General features: G+C 41.0%; 1 protein-coding gene across 1 annotated transcript in view; it reads right to left on the bottom strand.

The window, feature by feature from the left end:
- Positions 1-15,047, bottom strand: part of ankrd13b (ankyrin repeat domain 13B) — a 37,883-nt gene that overhangs the window by 20,043 nt on the left and 2,793 nt on the right. Inside the window, exon 2 of the mRNA XM_035680415.1 lies at positions 1,377-1,512. Within this exon, the coding sequence (XP_035536308.1) occupies positions 1,377-1,512 (136 nt within the window). The remainder of the gene's footprint in view (positions 1-1,376; positions 1,513-15,047) is intronic.

Below are 15,047 nucleotides of genomic sequence, written 5' to 3'. Positions count from 1 at the left end.
ATCTAGATGTAGCTGGATTCTAATAATGAGTGTAATCTATTGCACCTACTGACAAGACACAGTAATCAGATTAGCAGGGACAAAAGAGGATTACTATGATACTCTGCAACCATAGACTCACAGAAATATCCATGACTATAACACTTAATCCATCACCATCAAGACAAAGGAGCCTCACGTTAGATGCAGGGGGGTGACAGCAAACACAAGCACCTAAGGATGTCCACACATTTTCACAGTGCAGTAGGTAAGGGATGTCTGGCAGAAGGCACAGTTGTCGTTTTTTTGCGAAAGCGATGGTGATGATGAGTGTTTGTATTTTTCAAACCAATGTGAATCATCAAGAGGACAAAATTGTTGTCTACTCATCAGTAGCCATGAAATAATAGAGCCAGTGGGAAATGTTGTGGGCCATTTTGCACATATAGTATATCATACATTATCATACATTATATAATATTATAGTCCTCTTATTGTGACCAAAGGGGATTACAACCAAAACATTTTCAGATTTTGGGGATTACTGCGGGTTACTGCAGATGAAAAGGCCATGCTAATCTCTTGTGGTCTGCAAACATTTTCTGGGCATCTTTGAATAATAAAATAAAGCACATCACAGAATGTGCCAAGCAGCCTCTTTTTTACTTCCAGTTGGTCTTCATAATAAGATTGACATCACTTGAACTTGTTAATGTCAAAGGTGCTAAAAGTAACATTTTAGGGGCCAGTCACACACCAAAACATGTAACAGACCGGCCAAACTACTAGAAGATACCATGTCAGTGTCACGTTTTTCCTTGCCAAGATGTGAAAAGTACTCGCGTGAATGGAGGTGCAGTATAAAGAGTGACAAAATGCATATAGGGAGGGGTGGATGAATGGGGCAAACAAACCCAGGAGACTGATGTTCAGGTTTCCTGTGAAACCATGAGACAACATCGACTTACTTTACCAAATGTACTTAACATAACTTACGATCTTATCGTTTTATTGCCTAAACCTTACCAAACTGCATTCTCAGCAAACTGTAATACTATAATAAGAAGAAATGATAGATACATGGAGTAAAAATACCATATTTTTATCCCCCAAAGGACACAAAAGGGTTTATGGGAAATGTGGGTCATAAGTTTTAACCACTGGTTAGAGGTAGAAACTACCAATTGTCTCCACCATAGTTTCATTGTTTTCTATAAATATATGTCAGTGTCATTAAAATAAAATGCTGTATGTAGCACCTTTAAATTGAAACACACCCCAAACTCCAACACACCATCCAATAATGCATTATGTATGCTGCACATTACACATGCTACCATAAAACTATACTCAGTCTCCTCCGCAAAACACACACACAAACACACACACACACTCACCGGTCCATCCATTGCGGTTCTCCTTGCTTACGTCAGCTCCTTGCTGCAGCAGGACCCTGGCGCAATCCAGGTGGCCCAGCGTGACAGCCAGGTGGAGAGGAGTTCGACCACGAGGGTCCAGAGATTCTAAATCAGTCTGGATGGAAGAAGAAGAAGAAGAAGAAGAAGAGGAGGAGAAATAATAGAAAAAAGAAGGGAGAGAGAGGAGAGAAAGAGAGAACATTTAAAACAAGCAGACGTAAAGAGTTTTTGGGGGGGAGTGAGTGAAAAGGGAAGAGGAGCAGACAGAGAGAGAAATGAAGTAGGAGGAGAGGAAATTGGGGTTAATTGCGTATCATTGTAGTGCTCTTCTAGCTCAGACAGAGGGGGAGGGAGAACTAGAAAAATATAATAGAGACACAAGTGTGAAGATGACGACACAGAGATGGAAAGAAAGACAGTGACAGGTGCTAATTGATCTGTCACCACCCCAACATGGCTGGGTGCTGCACTCTTGTATCCCACTTATTTTCTGGGCTCGATGGCCTGGGTTTAGCTAAACACAGACAGCGCTCTTTTAAACAAGCCTCCACACTCAGAGCTTTTTAAGCAGCCTCCTGTCTGCTATTCTTTAAATCTTGGAACATTAAGGTTCAAAGAAAGTTACCAGTTTGACTCCTGACATGGAAAGGTGAGCAGGTGAAGAAGCCCACATGAGGAGCACAGTTCTCAACCTGCCATGCCATCGGGTAACCTGCAGCCTCTTTGAGACCAAAAATACATGTTTTTTTTCTTTCTCTGAACATGTGATAGTGTGTAAGTCTGGCAACAACATTGATGAACAAAAAGCATGATTAATGCTTGGGGCTTCACTTCAGCTCTCAGCTCCACTCTGTATTTAGAAGCATGTCAACAAGACCTCATTTGTCAGCCATATTACATTAGTGTTAATCTGTCATATCAATCATACCAGAACTCGGTAATACTAAAATTAAAAAGAATCATTGCAGGGGGCTTTGCAGGGGGCTCTCAGACATATCAAAAGACATTAGGTAGACATCTATGGATAATTTAAGATGTTATAGAATACTAACTTATTGATGTCAGTTTTTGGTGCATCTTTAAACAAATACATCTAAAGTGGGGGTATTAGGCCATATGATTTTAATGCGTATGCCTAATTTTGAGCCCTGACTCATGCTTTTTCAGGCCAAGTAGTTTTGGAGAAAGCACTCATTTGATTTCTTGCCTGTTACAGCCAGAAGACGAATAGCTTAGCTTAGCATAAAGACTGGAAGCAGAAACAGCAAGCCTGGCTCCGTCCAAAGTAAAAAAAAAATCCACCCACCAGCACCTCTTAGGTTTAGTGAAGTGTTGGTCAGTGATTTTGTGAATAATGCTAGCATGTAACTCCCATTGGACAAATAAGGTATAAATCATCAGGCTTAAGAGGTGTTTGTTGTTGTTGTTGATGTTGTTGTACAGGTGTCAGTCCAAAATGACTGCATGTGTCACTTTGAAACCTATTAACCTAAACCTATTCTACAATATCATATAGACAGCCTAACATGTCATTATTGATCAGAAAGACTGAGAATCCCTGTTGCTGTGTCGAACAGCGTAAACGCCCGTGTTACTTACAATCTGCTTATCACTACATGAACTGTGGTGCGTGTACATCTGATGAGATGTCATGTCTCTTCACAAATCATTTGATTTAATCAACCACTGGCTGTATTGCTCTGCATGAAACTGCCCATCCCTCTCTCTGTTTGTTGCCTAGGCTGTTCAGTGCACCACTGTTTTCATGTTGCCTCTCTCTGCAGTGTGCTCCTTCAAAATCAGCAACTTTTACAACACTGATCTCAGATCTGCCATCCAATTAAACAGAGCCGCTGACAGCCACAGGATGTAGGCTGATCCAAGGTCAGTTCTGTCAGTCCATTGCGGGCTTGAATTCTAATTAAGGATTAGTCTCAGAGATAAGTGTAGTTTGACGTAGAATCAGCACTTTAATAAAGACCTTAAGGAAGCTGTGGACAGTTCTTTCTAGGAATAAAAATGAAACCATTTGGAGAACATTGTGGGGGTTTGAGTGTGTTTGTAATATTAATATCTACAGTATCTCAGAAATATTGCTTAGTAGGTAAATAGTGGATTCAGAGAAGAGGCCTGACTCCTTGTTGATCCACATACATTCAGTCGAGTAGGAAATGTATTAAAGGGCAATTTCTAAGCGACTGAGAACAGACCAAACCAAAAAAAAGCGCAACTTAATAAATGGAAGCAGCCCTGAATGTTTACTATGCTCAGTCTATAATATTCTAATAAAAATGACTGGCAGCTACAGTCCAACACAGGTCAACAGAAACACACACAGTGAGCAGAGCCAGGAAGACTCCACAGTAACATTATCAATCAGTTACTGCAGCCCTCTGTTTATGGTATTTGCAAGGGAAATGAGGAAAACCGCATGGGATACACACAAACATGGATGGGTGTATGAATGAAAGTACAGACACGAAGAGACAATTTCAAATATTCACATACACTCACATGCTCTTAAAATGTTTCAATACGTACTCGATTGAGTTCAGTAAAACATAACTAAATAACAGGAACCTGATCTCATGGCTTCAGTGTGTTAGTGGGTGTGCTAACTCTGCACAGTCTCTAACTATCCACTCTCCGTTCTTCAGTTCTTTCGAAAGCAACCCTGACGAGAAAGAGTAAGAGACAGCCATAAATAATGTGGCTAGAGAAATTTCTATTGTAAGAAACTGTCTGTCAGCAACAACGCTAACACATAAGACAGGGAAAGATGGAGAAAGAGAGAAAAGAGAAAAAGAGCGATAGATTGATGTTGCAAGTGATGGCTGTGGCAAACAAAGATATGGGGAGGGGTGAGGAAAGTGAACAGAAGGAGGAAGAGAGTGAGAAAAGGGGAGCTGAAGGAGACAACAACATGCAGGAATCCCTCAGGAACTGTGAAGACTTGGGAATAGAGAGAGGCAGCGTCACAGCAACACAGGAGAGAAAAGAGAGCAGTCAGCTTTGTTTATGTGTGTGCTGGATTATGGGTGTAAATAATATGAATATGGCCACTTTCAGTGCTGTGTGTGTGTGTGCATGTTTAACACAAGCAGTGTCTCAAAGGACTGACAACATGTGCTTAGACAGCACAAATGTGACGAGCTGTCAATGTCACAGGAAGAAAAGTTTAAAGTAAGGCGTCCATCACTGAAACAACATGAGAGAAAGAGACTGTGCAAGCAAAACCCACAACTGAATATTAATATGGAGTCTTGGAAAACATTTTCCGCTCAAATGGAAATGGTATTTTGTGAAGAAAACCCCTTCACATATTGTTGTAAGCACATGAAAGAGAGAAAAGAGAGAAAGACTGGAACAAAGCTGATGGTAAAAAAACAGATGAGAGAAAGAGGAAAAAAGGGCAACTTGGCTCTACTTTAATTTTTTGTCTTTTTATGGCACTTGCACCGTCTCACAGCTGTCCTTTCATCCATTGCTCCCCCGTTTAAGTGGCTGTATGTTAATGTTGGTGATTATCAGTTTAAGCTTATTTTACAGCTGTGCTCGATTTCAATGACTCTAGATACAAGAGCTGAGGGGGAATGGCTTGAATGCAGCATAAAAACACAAGGGGAGCTGGGGAGGTGTGGAAGAGGGACGCTAACAAGGGGGCGAGGATAAACAGAAACATGGTAAGGTGGCCGGAGACAGAAAGGGAGGGAGAAAGAAGAAAGGATAGCAGTGGGGTGATTATAGAAGAAAGGGAGGGCGCAGAAGGAGACAGGTCGGAGAGAGTACAGGATGCTGCCAGAAAACAGTATGTACAATGTATAACACAGGATGACAGGGAAACAACAGGACAATCCACTGAAGTGTAGTGTGTGTAGCTGCTACCCTCTCTCCTCAGGTACAACTGATGTAGCTCTAGTCTTGGTAAAAAAAAAAAAGGAAAGAATAGGAGAATATATTTCACCTGTCTCCCTGGCTTTTATTTTTCCCTAAAGCACTTTTCTGTGATGCATTAAACTATAGGTTGCCTGGGCCTTATTCCTATTTTTTGACCTTATATAAAGTCAGGAGGGTCTTGACTAAAAGCATAATTCATATTCTCACTTACACCTTCACTGACAGTTCTGGAGTTCGGAAGGGGCCAGGCAACCCTAATTTGGATCATGGTCTCGATCTGGCAGCCTCGCCATCATCCGCTCTCCTTTATTATCCCTGGTAAACCAACAGTGCAGTACAACACCTACCCCCTTGTCAGATTTTCAAATCAGCACAATTCTGTATGTGAGAAATGTGTTGTGATGACACCTTCAAGCACTATCAGAAAAACAGCCTGTCTCAAGTAATTCGCTGTAGCTCATTTGGTCCAATTTCCATTAAAAGTAGCCGGGACAGACAGAAATTGAATATGGTGACAGACGGAGGTGAGAGTTAGCAGAGCACAGACAGAGATGTAATTTACACTGTGAATTCTAGATAACATTTAAGACAGTACAGACCTTACTGATGGGGAAAAGGAGGGGGGATGCGAGTGGAGACACAAAGCGACATGCAAAGTTATTTGTTGAGCATTTTTAATGTGCTGGAAGGTAACACACACACACACACACACACACACACACAGAGACACGGGAGTACCGCTCAGGGCTAATGTCCTCCCACCACTACACACTGACCTGCAGACACACTGACATACTTACCTATTCACATGTAAGTAATGTTCGGTTTAAAAACAAAGCACACAAACAAACACGCACACACGTTTTTAATGTGCTGAGGGGTAACACATACACACACACACACACACACACACACACACACAGACATAAACTCCAAACTAAATCATGAACCCTGACTTGCCCTCCCCCATTAACAAAATAGGAACTCTCTGGAGGAAATAGTTGTTAACAACTAATGGACCATGTACTCTTTCTCTCTGTCTCTCTCATTCTTTCTCTTTCGTACACACACACACACACACACACACACACACACACAGAGGGTAGACTCATTGGCCTTGTTTGACTTGTGTGGTTTGGTAGTGACAGTAGGGACATTATGTCATGCCTGCTTGTCTCTAAGCGCCCACTCTGCACTCGACAATGAAATCATTATGGAGGGCATGCCGTGGTCATGCATACAGTCTGTGATGAAGGGTGGGACACATGAAACATCACGTACTGTACAACATTTCGGGCAAGATGAAGATTTGTTCATTTACAGTAATTGCCCAGTTTATGGTTGCATGAGTTAAATCAAATTGACAGAAGAAAGATTTTAAATCATTACAACAATTGAGTTATGGCTTGTGCCAAAGACTGATAACGGATAGTAGGGAGGTTCTAACTGCACAGAGAGTAAATCATCACTTGGTTGATCACATTATAACATCAATGTTATAAAGTGTTACTAACAACATTAACGGTGGCTTGGTTCTCTGTTGAAGTGCCCAAATAAGCGATGAGTGTGATAATGAGCCAGCATGCACCAGCACCGAATCAGCTAAATGGAATTCAGCCATTATTTTTTACAAATGTGAACAGTTAAAAATGTCTTCATTGAGGCCTATTTTGCCCATTAGGAGGAAACTATAATATTTTGTAAAAATGAGAAATATCTTACAATTACAATTAATGTTTTCTTATTATAAAAATAACCTTAATAACAATGAAATTATTAAATACTTCTCCTAAGCAAATAAATCCACCTGCTCATATACTTACCCAGTGTACTTTTTGGTTTTAAAAGCTAAAGTTAGCTTGAAAAAGAAATAGGACTACACCCAGCAACCAGTTAGCTTAGCTTAGCACAATGACTGGAGACAGCTAGCCTGGTTTTGTCTACGATTAACACAATCTGTCAACCAGCCCGTCTACAGCTTATTAACTAACATATTATCTTGTTTGTTTATCCGTACAAAAACCGAAGTGTAAAAACAACTTTTTGTAGTTTTATGGGTAGCTATGTGTCGCACTGTTGGCAGAGTGACTTAATGGAGACTTGACGTCACTGTTTTATGCTTAGCTAAGCTAACTGCTGCTAGCTCCAGCTACATATTTTCTATATAGACATGAGAGGGTTATCAATCTTTGCATCTAACTGTTGGAAAGAAAACATATAAGAGTATTTTCCAAAATGTTGACCTATTCAACATTACAAATATCCATATTCCATACCAAAAAGACTCATTATTTACTGCTGCTGATACAGAAATGGCGATGTGACCATTTGAATGACCTAATCGACTTCCTGTTGGAGCTATTCTAACCTTTTGGCTTTTCAAGCATGATAATGTGATTACTAATGCAGATACTACAAAGGGTAGTTTCTGAGATTCTGTTCTCCTTATAAAAAGGGATAATGTCTTGCCATCAGCATCATGTCAAACGATTTTATTATAAGAAGAACATGTTCTCATTATGATGACATGTTCCTTGTTATAAGAAGAAAACTTGAATTCATAATGAGATGTGAGAATGTCCTTTTTCTCGCTGTGGCAACTCTGCATGTGTTGCATATAATTTTGTCTTAATGGAAGTAGACTGTTCATGCGTTCTCTGGCTTGCCTGCATTTATCTTCTTTTTTTTTATCCTTATCCTTCCTCCACTATTTCTCTAAAACGTCTTAACACCTGGTAACACCTTTTTAAAAAAAGTTTTCCTTACAGATCCGTATCTTTGTCCTTGCTCTGTTTTGCTTTTCTCAGTCACCCTCACAATTTGTTTCTTTTCACCATTCACTCTTTTTATTATTTCGCTATGTTCCCTTCCTCTTTGTCTTTTTGACTTTTCCGTCTCTCCTGAACCCATATCTATGTCTTAACTATTTTCTATTTACCCTCTCCTTCCCTCCCTCCTCTCCAATTTTCATTCCCTTCCCAATCCTGCCCTCCCCCTCAGTAGTGGGCTCAGTGGAGGTTGCATTATTGATAGGCATCTCTATCTGTGGCATCTGCTCCTCCTCTCTTCTTCTCCCCCTCCTCCATCTTTCTCTCCCCCTCTCTCCCCTCCGTCCAGTGTGTGCCTGGCCCTGATGCAGCTTGAGCAGGTACTTAAGGCCGAAGCATCAATCTTTTCCATACAAACACCACACACACACACACAACACACACCACACACCACACACACACACTCACAAGATTGTGCATATACACATACAGCCAGCCTTCCAAAAATGTTTGTGCATGGGGCGCAATAGGAGCGGAGGGTGGTGATGGGAGAGAAGAGAATAAAAAATAACTTTGCCTCCCCCCCGCCCCCCGCCCCCCTTCTCGCCTCTCGATTCTACATGCAGAGGAGACTTTGACAAACGCTGCACTGCTATGAAACCCTGATCCATTTTCAGTGTGACATTGTACAAAATCTGCGCCACAAATGATAGAGTGAGCAGAACAATTCGTGATGATAACCCCATGGAAGAGTAACAAAAAATGTCTCACACTCATCTTAATACAGCCAAGGTTCAATTCCACTTGTGCAGGTGCATCGAAGTGCTGTGAATCCGAACCGCAGAAATAAGACCAAATAGACCAAATCACCAACTGAAAATGCTGACCTACATTCTAGCATATGTAATGTTTCTGTTTCACTGCGCTTTATTCTGTTTACTGTCATCCCCAATCTCGACAGACAGATAGGCAGACAGACAGGAAGGCACCGCATTTACAGAGATAGAGAAAGCACCAACGGGTGGGATGCTGATGGACCTGTCAGAATGGCAACAGAAGCAAAGAAAGAGTTCCTCAGATGTTTATCTAAAGGTGCTGACACCTGTTTGTTGCAGTGAGCTGACAGAGCTCACCAAAATGCGAGGAAATACATGCATGCAGGCTGACAGCGAGAGAGCACTTATTCTCACTCCTCACACTCACAAAGATGCAGCCGCACTCACAGATGGAGAGAGCAAATCTTTTATTGGAATGAGGCAGACAGTGCATACGCTATAAAAGAGCATAATCACATAATGTAGCGGCTGTAGCCTATTGGAGTGAAACACCACAGCTGTCACTTTCTTTCTTGTGTTTGTGTGTGTGTGTGTGTGTATGTAAGTATGTTATGTAGCAATTTCAGGTAAATCCAGTGGTCTGGCAAGAGATGGCTGCGCCTGTGCTGATAATGAAATCAGAGAGAAATAATTTTCTTTCTTTAGCATTTGACTGGTATAAAATGTGCAAAGGAATATCACAATGGCTTAAAATGAAGTTATGAATGTATGAGTATGTTAATTAAACAAGTTTAAGTAATTTAAAAAGACTTGCTTAAACCTGTATACACTGCAGGCCATCACCAGGAATCAATGTTATCTGTCAAAAAAAACATTCACAGTTGTATGGATTTGAAATCTTCTGAAAATTTGTGCACACAAAATGTCAAAATAAGTTACTTTAGCCCAGTTACCCAAATCAAGTGTGAGGGAATCCTTAACTGACAATAACATCATAATAAAATTATATTTAAACTGTTTTACAAGACAGCACAACAGCATCTAATGCAAGACAGGAGGTCATTATAGAATCTCACACTCGAGGTAGTAAAAGTAAACTGCAGCTTCAATTGAAAAGTATTCATTTCAAAATCATGGCTAATCACAAGCTTCACCCTCAGGCTTAACTCCCTATTTACTGCCATGGTCCAGAATAGCATCATTATTACTGCAGCTGATGCAACCAGTTGCTCTCATGAAATACTCTTCCACCTGGTGAGCTGCTTACCGGACGGGCAAACTTTTTCCATGAGAGAAGCAAGCCTCGGATTTGGAAGAACAAACCGTCATCTTAATTGTTGCTGCTCAGACACAGCAACATGCATGCAGCAGATTGCTGCACAGTGGAGGGTGCAAGCCAATGAGGCTAGAGAAAGTGCATCATCTGTGAATAACAGGGAAGACACTGTAATGTCTTTGAACCGGAAAGGCCAAAGTATAATACCTGCCTTAAATAAATCTGATGAACTTCCAGGACTTTTTGAACACCTGCAAGGAGGTTAAAGTTGATGTACTGTCCCATTGGTAAAAACCTGCATTGTTCCTTGGGAATCTTAGCCTTGCCAACTCTCTAGTATCGTTTTCCAGTATCCTGCCTATACTTTTCACAGAGCAGCTTAGCAGTATCACTTCCTGATAATTAAATCTAACTCACTCAGTCTTTTGAAAGTCTAGACAACCAACCTCACCAGACACGGTTCCCAATGTGAAATAATGTAATGTTATGTTCAATCACAACAACCGTACAACATCTAGTGGATATTCATCCAAGTTCATCCTTGGTGCTGTGCCATCATGGAACTATTCAGCTATTACAACTTCACTCTTTCCCAGAGTTATGAGATCTGTCCCTCCAGTCTCGTCCAGCACTGTCCTCTGCATGGAAGGCGTGATCACAGGGATCAGGATCTGCTCCAAGTTTTGACAATGTTCCCAGAGGTCAGGACTTCTGCGCCCCATGCTGAGCACAGCCTGGGAGATGATGACCTCTTAGAAGATGCTGGCTGACCGACAAAACCGCATGAAAGATTAATACAATGCATAAAACCTTTAGTCAAACATGATGGTTGACATATTCAGATGTGGGGATACTTTACCTATTCTGGAGGTGATGACTTTGCAGAATCAGTAACCCAAAAAATCCACGAGAAATACCGGAGGCACATCATCCCTACTGGGATCAAGTTGTAGTGGACTCAATGACCCTAACCATGAAACAAAACTATGCTTTTTCCTTCCTTGGACGTCAAACTAGGCATACTTGATGACCAAGGAATAGCAAGGGGTGAATTTTTTTCTTTCTATCATTAGGATTGTTAACTGCATTATGTCTGTTGCATGGGTCTTTACTTTTAATGCGTTCAGTCTCTTCTCTCTGATTCCCTATGCATTTGTTTCCACCAATCTCCCTTTCCTTTTACATGTTACTGCCGATCTGTGTATCTTCCTCTCTCTCTCACTCTCTCTCTGTTAAAAGCTTTCAGCAACTTAACTAAATCTGATCCCAACCCAGCACTCGTGGCATCTCTTTGTGGCTTTGCTGCGCTGCAATTAGGACTTGGGTTTCATTACACTGAGCAAAGTAACAGGAGTGAGGGCGGGGTTGATTGATGGATGGTTAGAGGTAAAGAGGGACAGAAAACACCAGGGGAAGAGGATAAGGAAAACTTTATACAGTGGGTGGATGTGATTAAAGAAAACAGGGGGAAGCAGGCAGAGAAGAGAATAGGTAAGCTTGTAGTAGACAGGTGCAAGCAGACAGCAGATGGTCGGCGTAAAGGTTCAGGCCTAGAGTGAGGGCAATGAGCCTGTGAGCCTTAATTTATGCCTCGGTTCCCTCATGCCAGCAACCCAGCATAAGATTTAACATTAGCACCTTGCCGAGGGCATCATAATCAAACCACGCACTGAGAGAGAGAAGAGAGCTGGGGTCAGACAAGGAGAGGACAAGAAACAGAAACAGAGAAAAAGAGCAGAGATCTTTGTGTCATTTCCTGCCTTTGTCTTGAGATACACCATCACTCTTTACAGGGCTCTGTTCTTTTTCAATCACACTGTGCTTTTACGTCTGTGTGCAACCCAGACAGACTCTGTTCATGGTCACAGTCTGTCATTATTTCCTCCCCACCTCCTCTTCTCTACTCTCTGTCTTCACTCCCATCATCACCTTATTTGTGCCTCCACTCCTTGGTTCAGTCTGTCAGTGTTGCCACCTTGCTTTCAATATTTCACCTCTTTTTACCGGCCAGGCTGTCAGTGCCCTTGTTAACATCAGACTCGTTTTCTGAATTTGGTGAACACAGGTAAAAATGTATGTCTCATCCAATCTTTTCTCCCCCCACTGCTCATTATAACTACTATACTTCCTATACTATTCCTCCCATCTTGTTTGTCCCATCTTTCGGTGAAAATCTCTGCGGTCAGCTTTGTGTTACTGGCATTTGTGCAACCACTCCTCCTGTTGCTATGTTCAGTTTCCTCTCTCTGGCTTTGCCTCGTAACATTGATATCCGATGTACCAATTATTCCACTGTAGCCTGCTGTGGCAGCATTTCTGCCTCCTTCACTCACTCACATACAATCTGTTACATGCTGCTGATGGAAGATTGGGCAAATATAGGAATCTCTGCATGTAGTTTCTACAGTCTCATACCTCAAGTATTAGAAAACGGGCATTTTTTAAAAACTTTCAACACAACCATGCATCAACCAGCCATCCATTGCATTGTTGTGCTGGAAGGAAATAAAAGTGTGATCAGAAACAGTGCCGGATATTTGATGCATGCACATGCTGAAATTAAATGAGTCTCATCATTTCACCAGAGGCTGGTAAGACTTAAAAAGATCCGATATGGAGACGGCTGTAGATTACCTTTATTCTACTGTGGTGTAACGGAGAGGTCAGTTATATTATACTGTTCTTCCTCAGCAGAGGGGGAACTGACTTTATCAGAAGCCAACCATCATCATGCAGTACTGCCTTTGTTATTTGTGCTATAACAGTATAGCTATAATGTGATATCCTAATGGCTATCGTGTGATATAGGAACTATCCCAATGCACTGTACTGTAAAAAATGTATTGTGGCAACAAGGATTAAGCATATGTCTTTCCAATGTTATTCTCCTACTATGCTCCCCTTGTCTTTTTTCTGTCATAGAAATGCTCACGATAGAAATCTCTCTCTAAAAGTGAATCATGAACTCACTTCATTATGTGTAGTAAGTGTATGTCAAGTGCATGTAGGAGTTCTCTGTCAGCAGTTACAATAAACAGTACCAGACAATCAAGGTCTGCGAGAATGGGATTTAATCTGCCAGACCTGTGTCCCTCCTTTTGGCGTCACTCCTTCAGGGGGCTTACTGGAACCAAATCCACCATGGTTTGTACTACAGTATAAGCTGAAAATGACTGAATAATATTCAGTGTTTCAACAAAGAATTATCTGAATTGCGACTATAAACTGCTGATAATAAACAGGAGATAATGATGGTTTTTAACTATTTGCAGCTACTTGGCTCCTGGTCAAATCTACACACATAATGCATAATGCATGTATTTTCAGTCATATTTTGTTTCCTCCTCCATGTGTTCTCGTTTTGTTGTCCTAGCTGGGGATTGTTCCAGTAGGTCAGTGGGAAATGTAGGTTGGTGGCCTTGATTTACATGTAAGCAATATTTTTATTTTGTCCTGGTTATGCACGGCAGGCAGGCCAACTGGAGCTTGGACATACTTGGCAAGGTAACACTGGGGTCCTGATTTAATAAGGTGGACATTTTAGAAGCTCCAGAGGGATTTGCAATTCACGTTTTAATTACAATTAACTTTGTTCTCTATTCCTTCAGCATTCAACTTCCATCATTTGCCTGCAGTTATAAAAATAAATCCCAGTGCTGTCAAAGCATGTTGAACCGACCAGAGCCATGAGAGTCCCACAGTTATTCAGAATGCTTCTTGACACCTGTCATCATAATCACACGTGTATTCATGTGTGTTTCATGTGTGTGTGACTGACAGAAGCTGGGGTTTGGAGCATGATGGTGTCTGTGTGTGTGCTGTCCTAGTTTAGGGGCTCAGTTTACCGTATAAAGTGCGTCAAAAAGTGGATGTCAAATGAGTTCTGGGATGCGATGCTGACATTATACTAATGTTATAAGTTTAGCAGCTCATATAAATTCCCGTAGAGTGTAAAATGTTTGGCTATGTAAAAACGCACTCGGTTATACAACAAATGCAAATCCAGGATGTTTCCCTCCATGCGCATATGCCCACACACAAACTCACACAAACACACAAAATAAGCAAAACAGCAAAAGATACAGAGGTCGTTTGAACAGTTACTGTTGTGAATGAGGCTGAACAGAAGTTCATCAACAATCAGAGGAAACAAGAAGAAAGAAGTGAAACTCCCGTTTTCAGCTTTTGTTTATACCTGTCTCCACACAATGTTCTCTGATCTGCCATTCAGCACAGATAGCTGATAACTGAGGTTTAGGGTCTAGGAGAATGCCTCTGGAGCTGACATGAAAAGAGCAAGGAATAATGGTTGTTGTGAAAAATGGAAAAGTCATATCCTCTGCCTTTCTCCCTCTTTTCTATTTCTGTTTTCTTTTGACAGCATTAAACAGCTTCCGAGCCATAAAAATATGGCACCTGTGAAATCCAATATAGTCAAGAAGCCAGGGATTCATTTAGATAGATGATATGGTTAGGCATAGATTAACATTTTAGATTTCATGTCACACAGTGGTTATGTTTCATAGTTTCCACTGTGATGAACACTGTTACATTAATTAACATTAACTGACCATTTGTTTGCCAGTATAGCTGGTAGAAACTGCCCTATCGATCGTCATTGAGAATTACAATAAAAGAAATCCTACACAAGCACAACAGGAGGATGACGAATCGTGCAGATTTACCAAGGATCAGCATCAAATGTTCTTTTGATTCTGAACACTTTGGTGCTTGCGATGTTAAACAGATTTGTGTTTGTTCTCATACAGGAAAAAACGATCTACAAGGCAGTCTGTTTGGCTTAGTTTATAAAAAGATCAAATATATCATATAAAAGGCCTGGGTTCAAAATGCACAGCAGAAGAGGCAATAATGTCATCATAAAATATTTATAGATACCAGGGTTCCTGAAAAATGAATGATTATGAAGTTG

The sequence above is a fragment of the Morone saxatilis genome, unplaced genomic scaffold, assembly GCF_004916995.1.
Source record: "Morone saxatilis isolate NCDOM2014 unplaced genomic scaffold, NCSU_SB_2.0 Contig8, whole genome shotgun sequence".
Taxonomy (NCBI): Eukaryota; Metazoa; Chordata; class Actinopteri; family Moronidae; genus Morone; species Morone saxatilis.
This window is presented reverse-complemented; position numbering and strand designations above follow the sequence as displayed.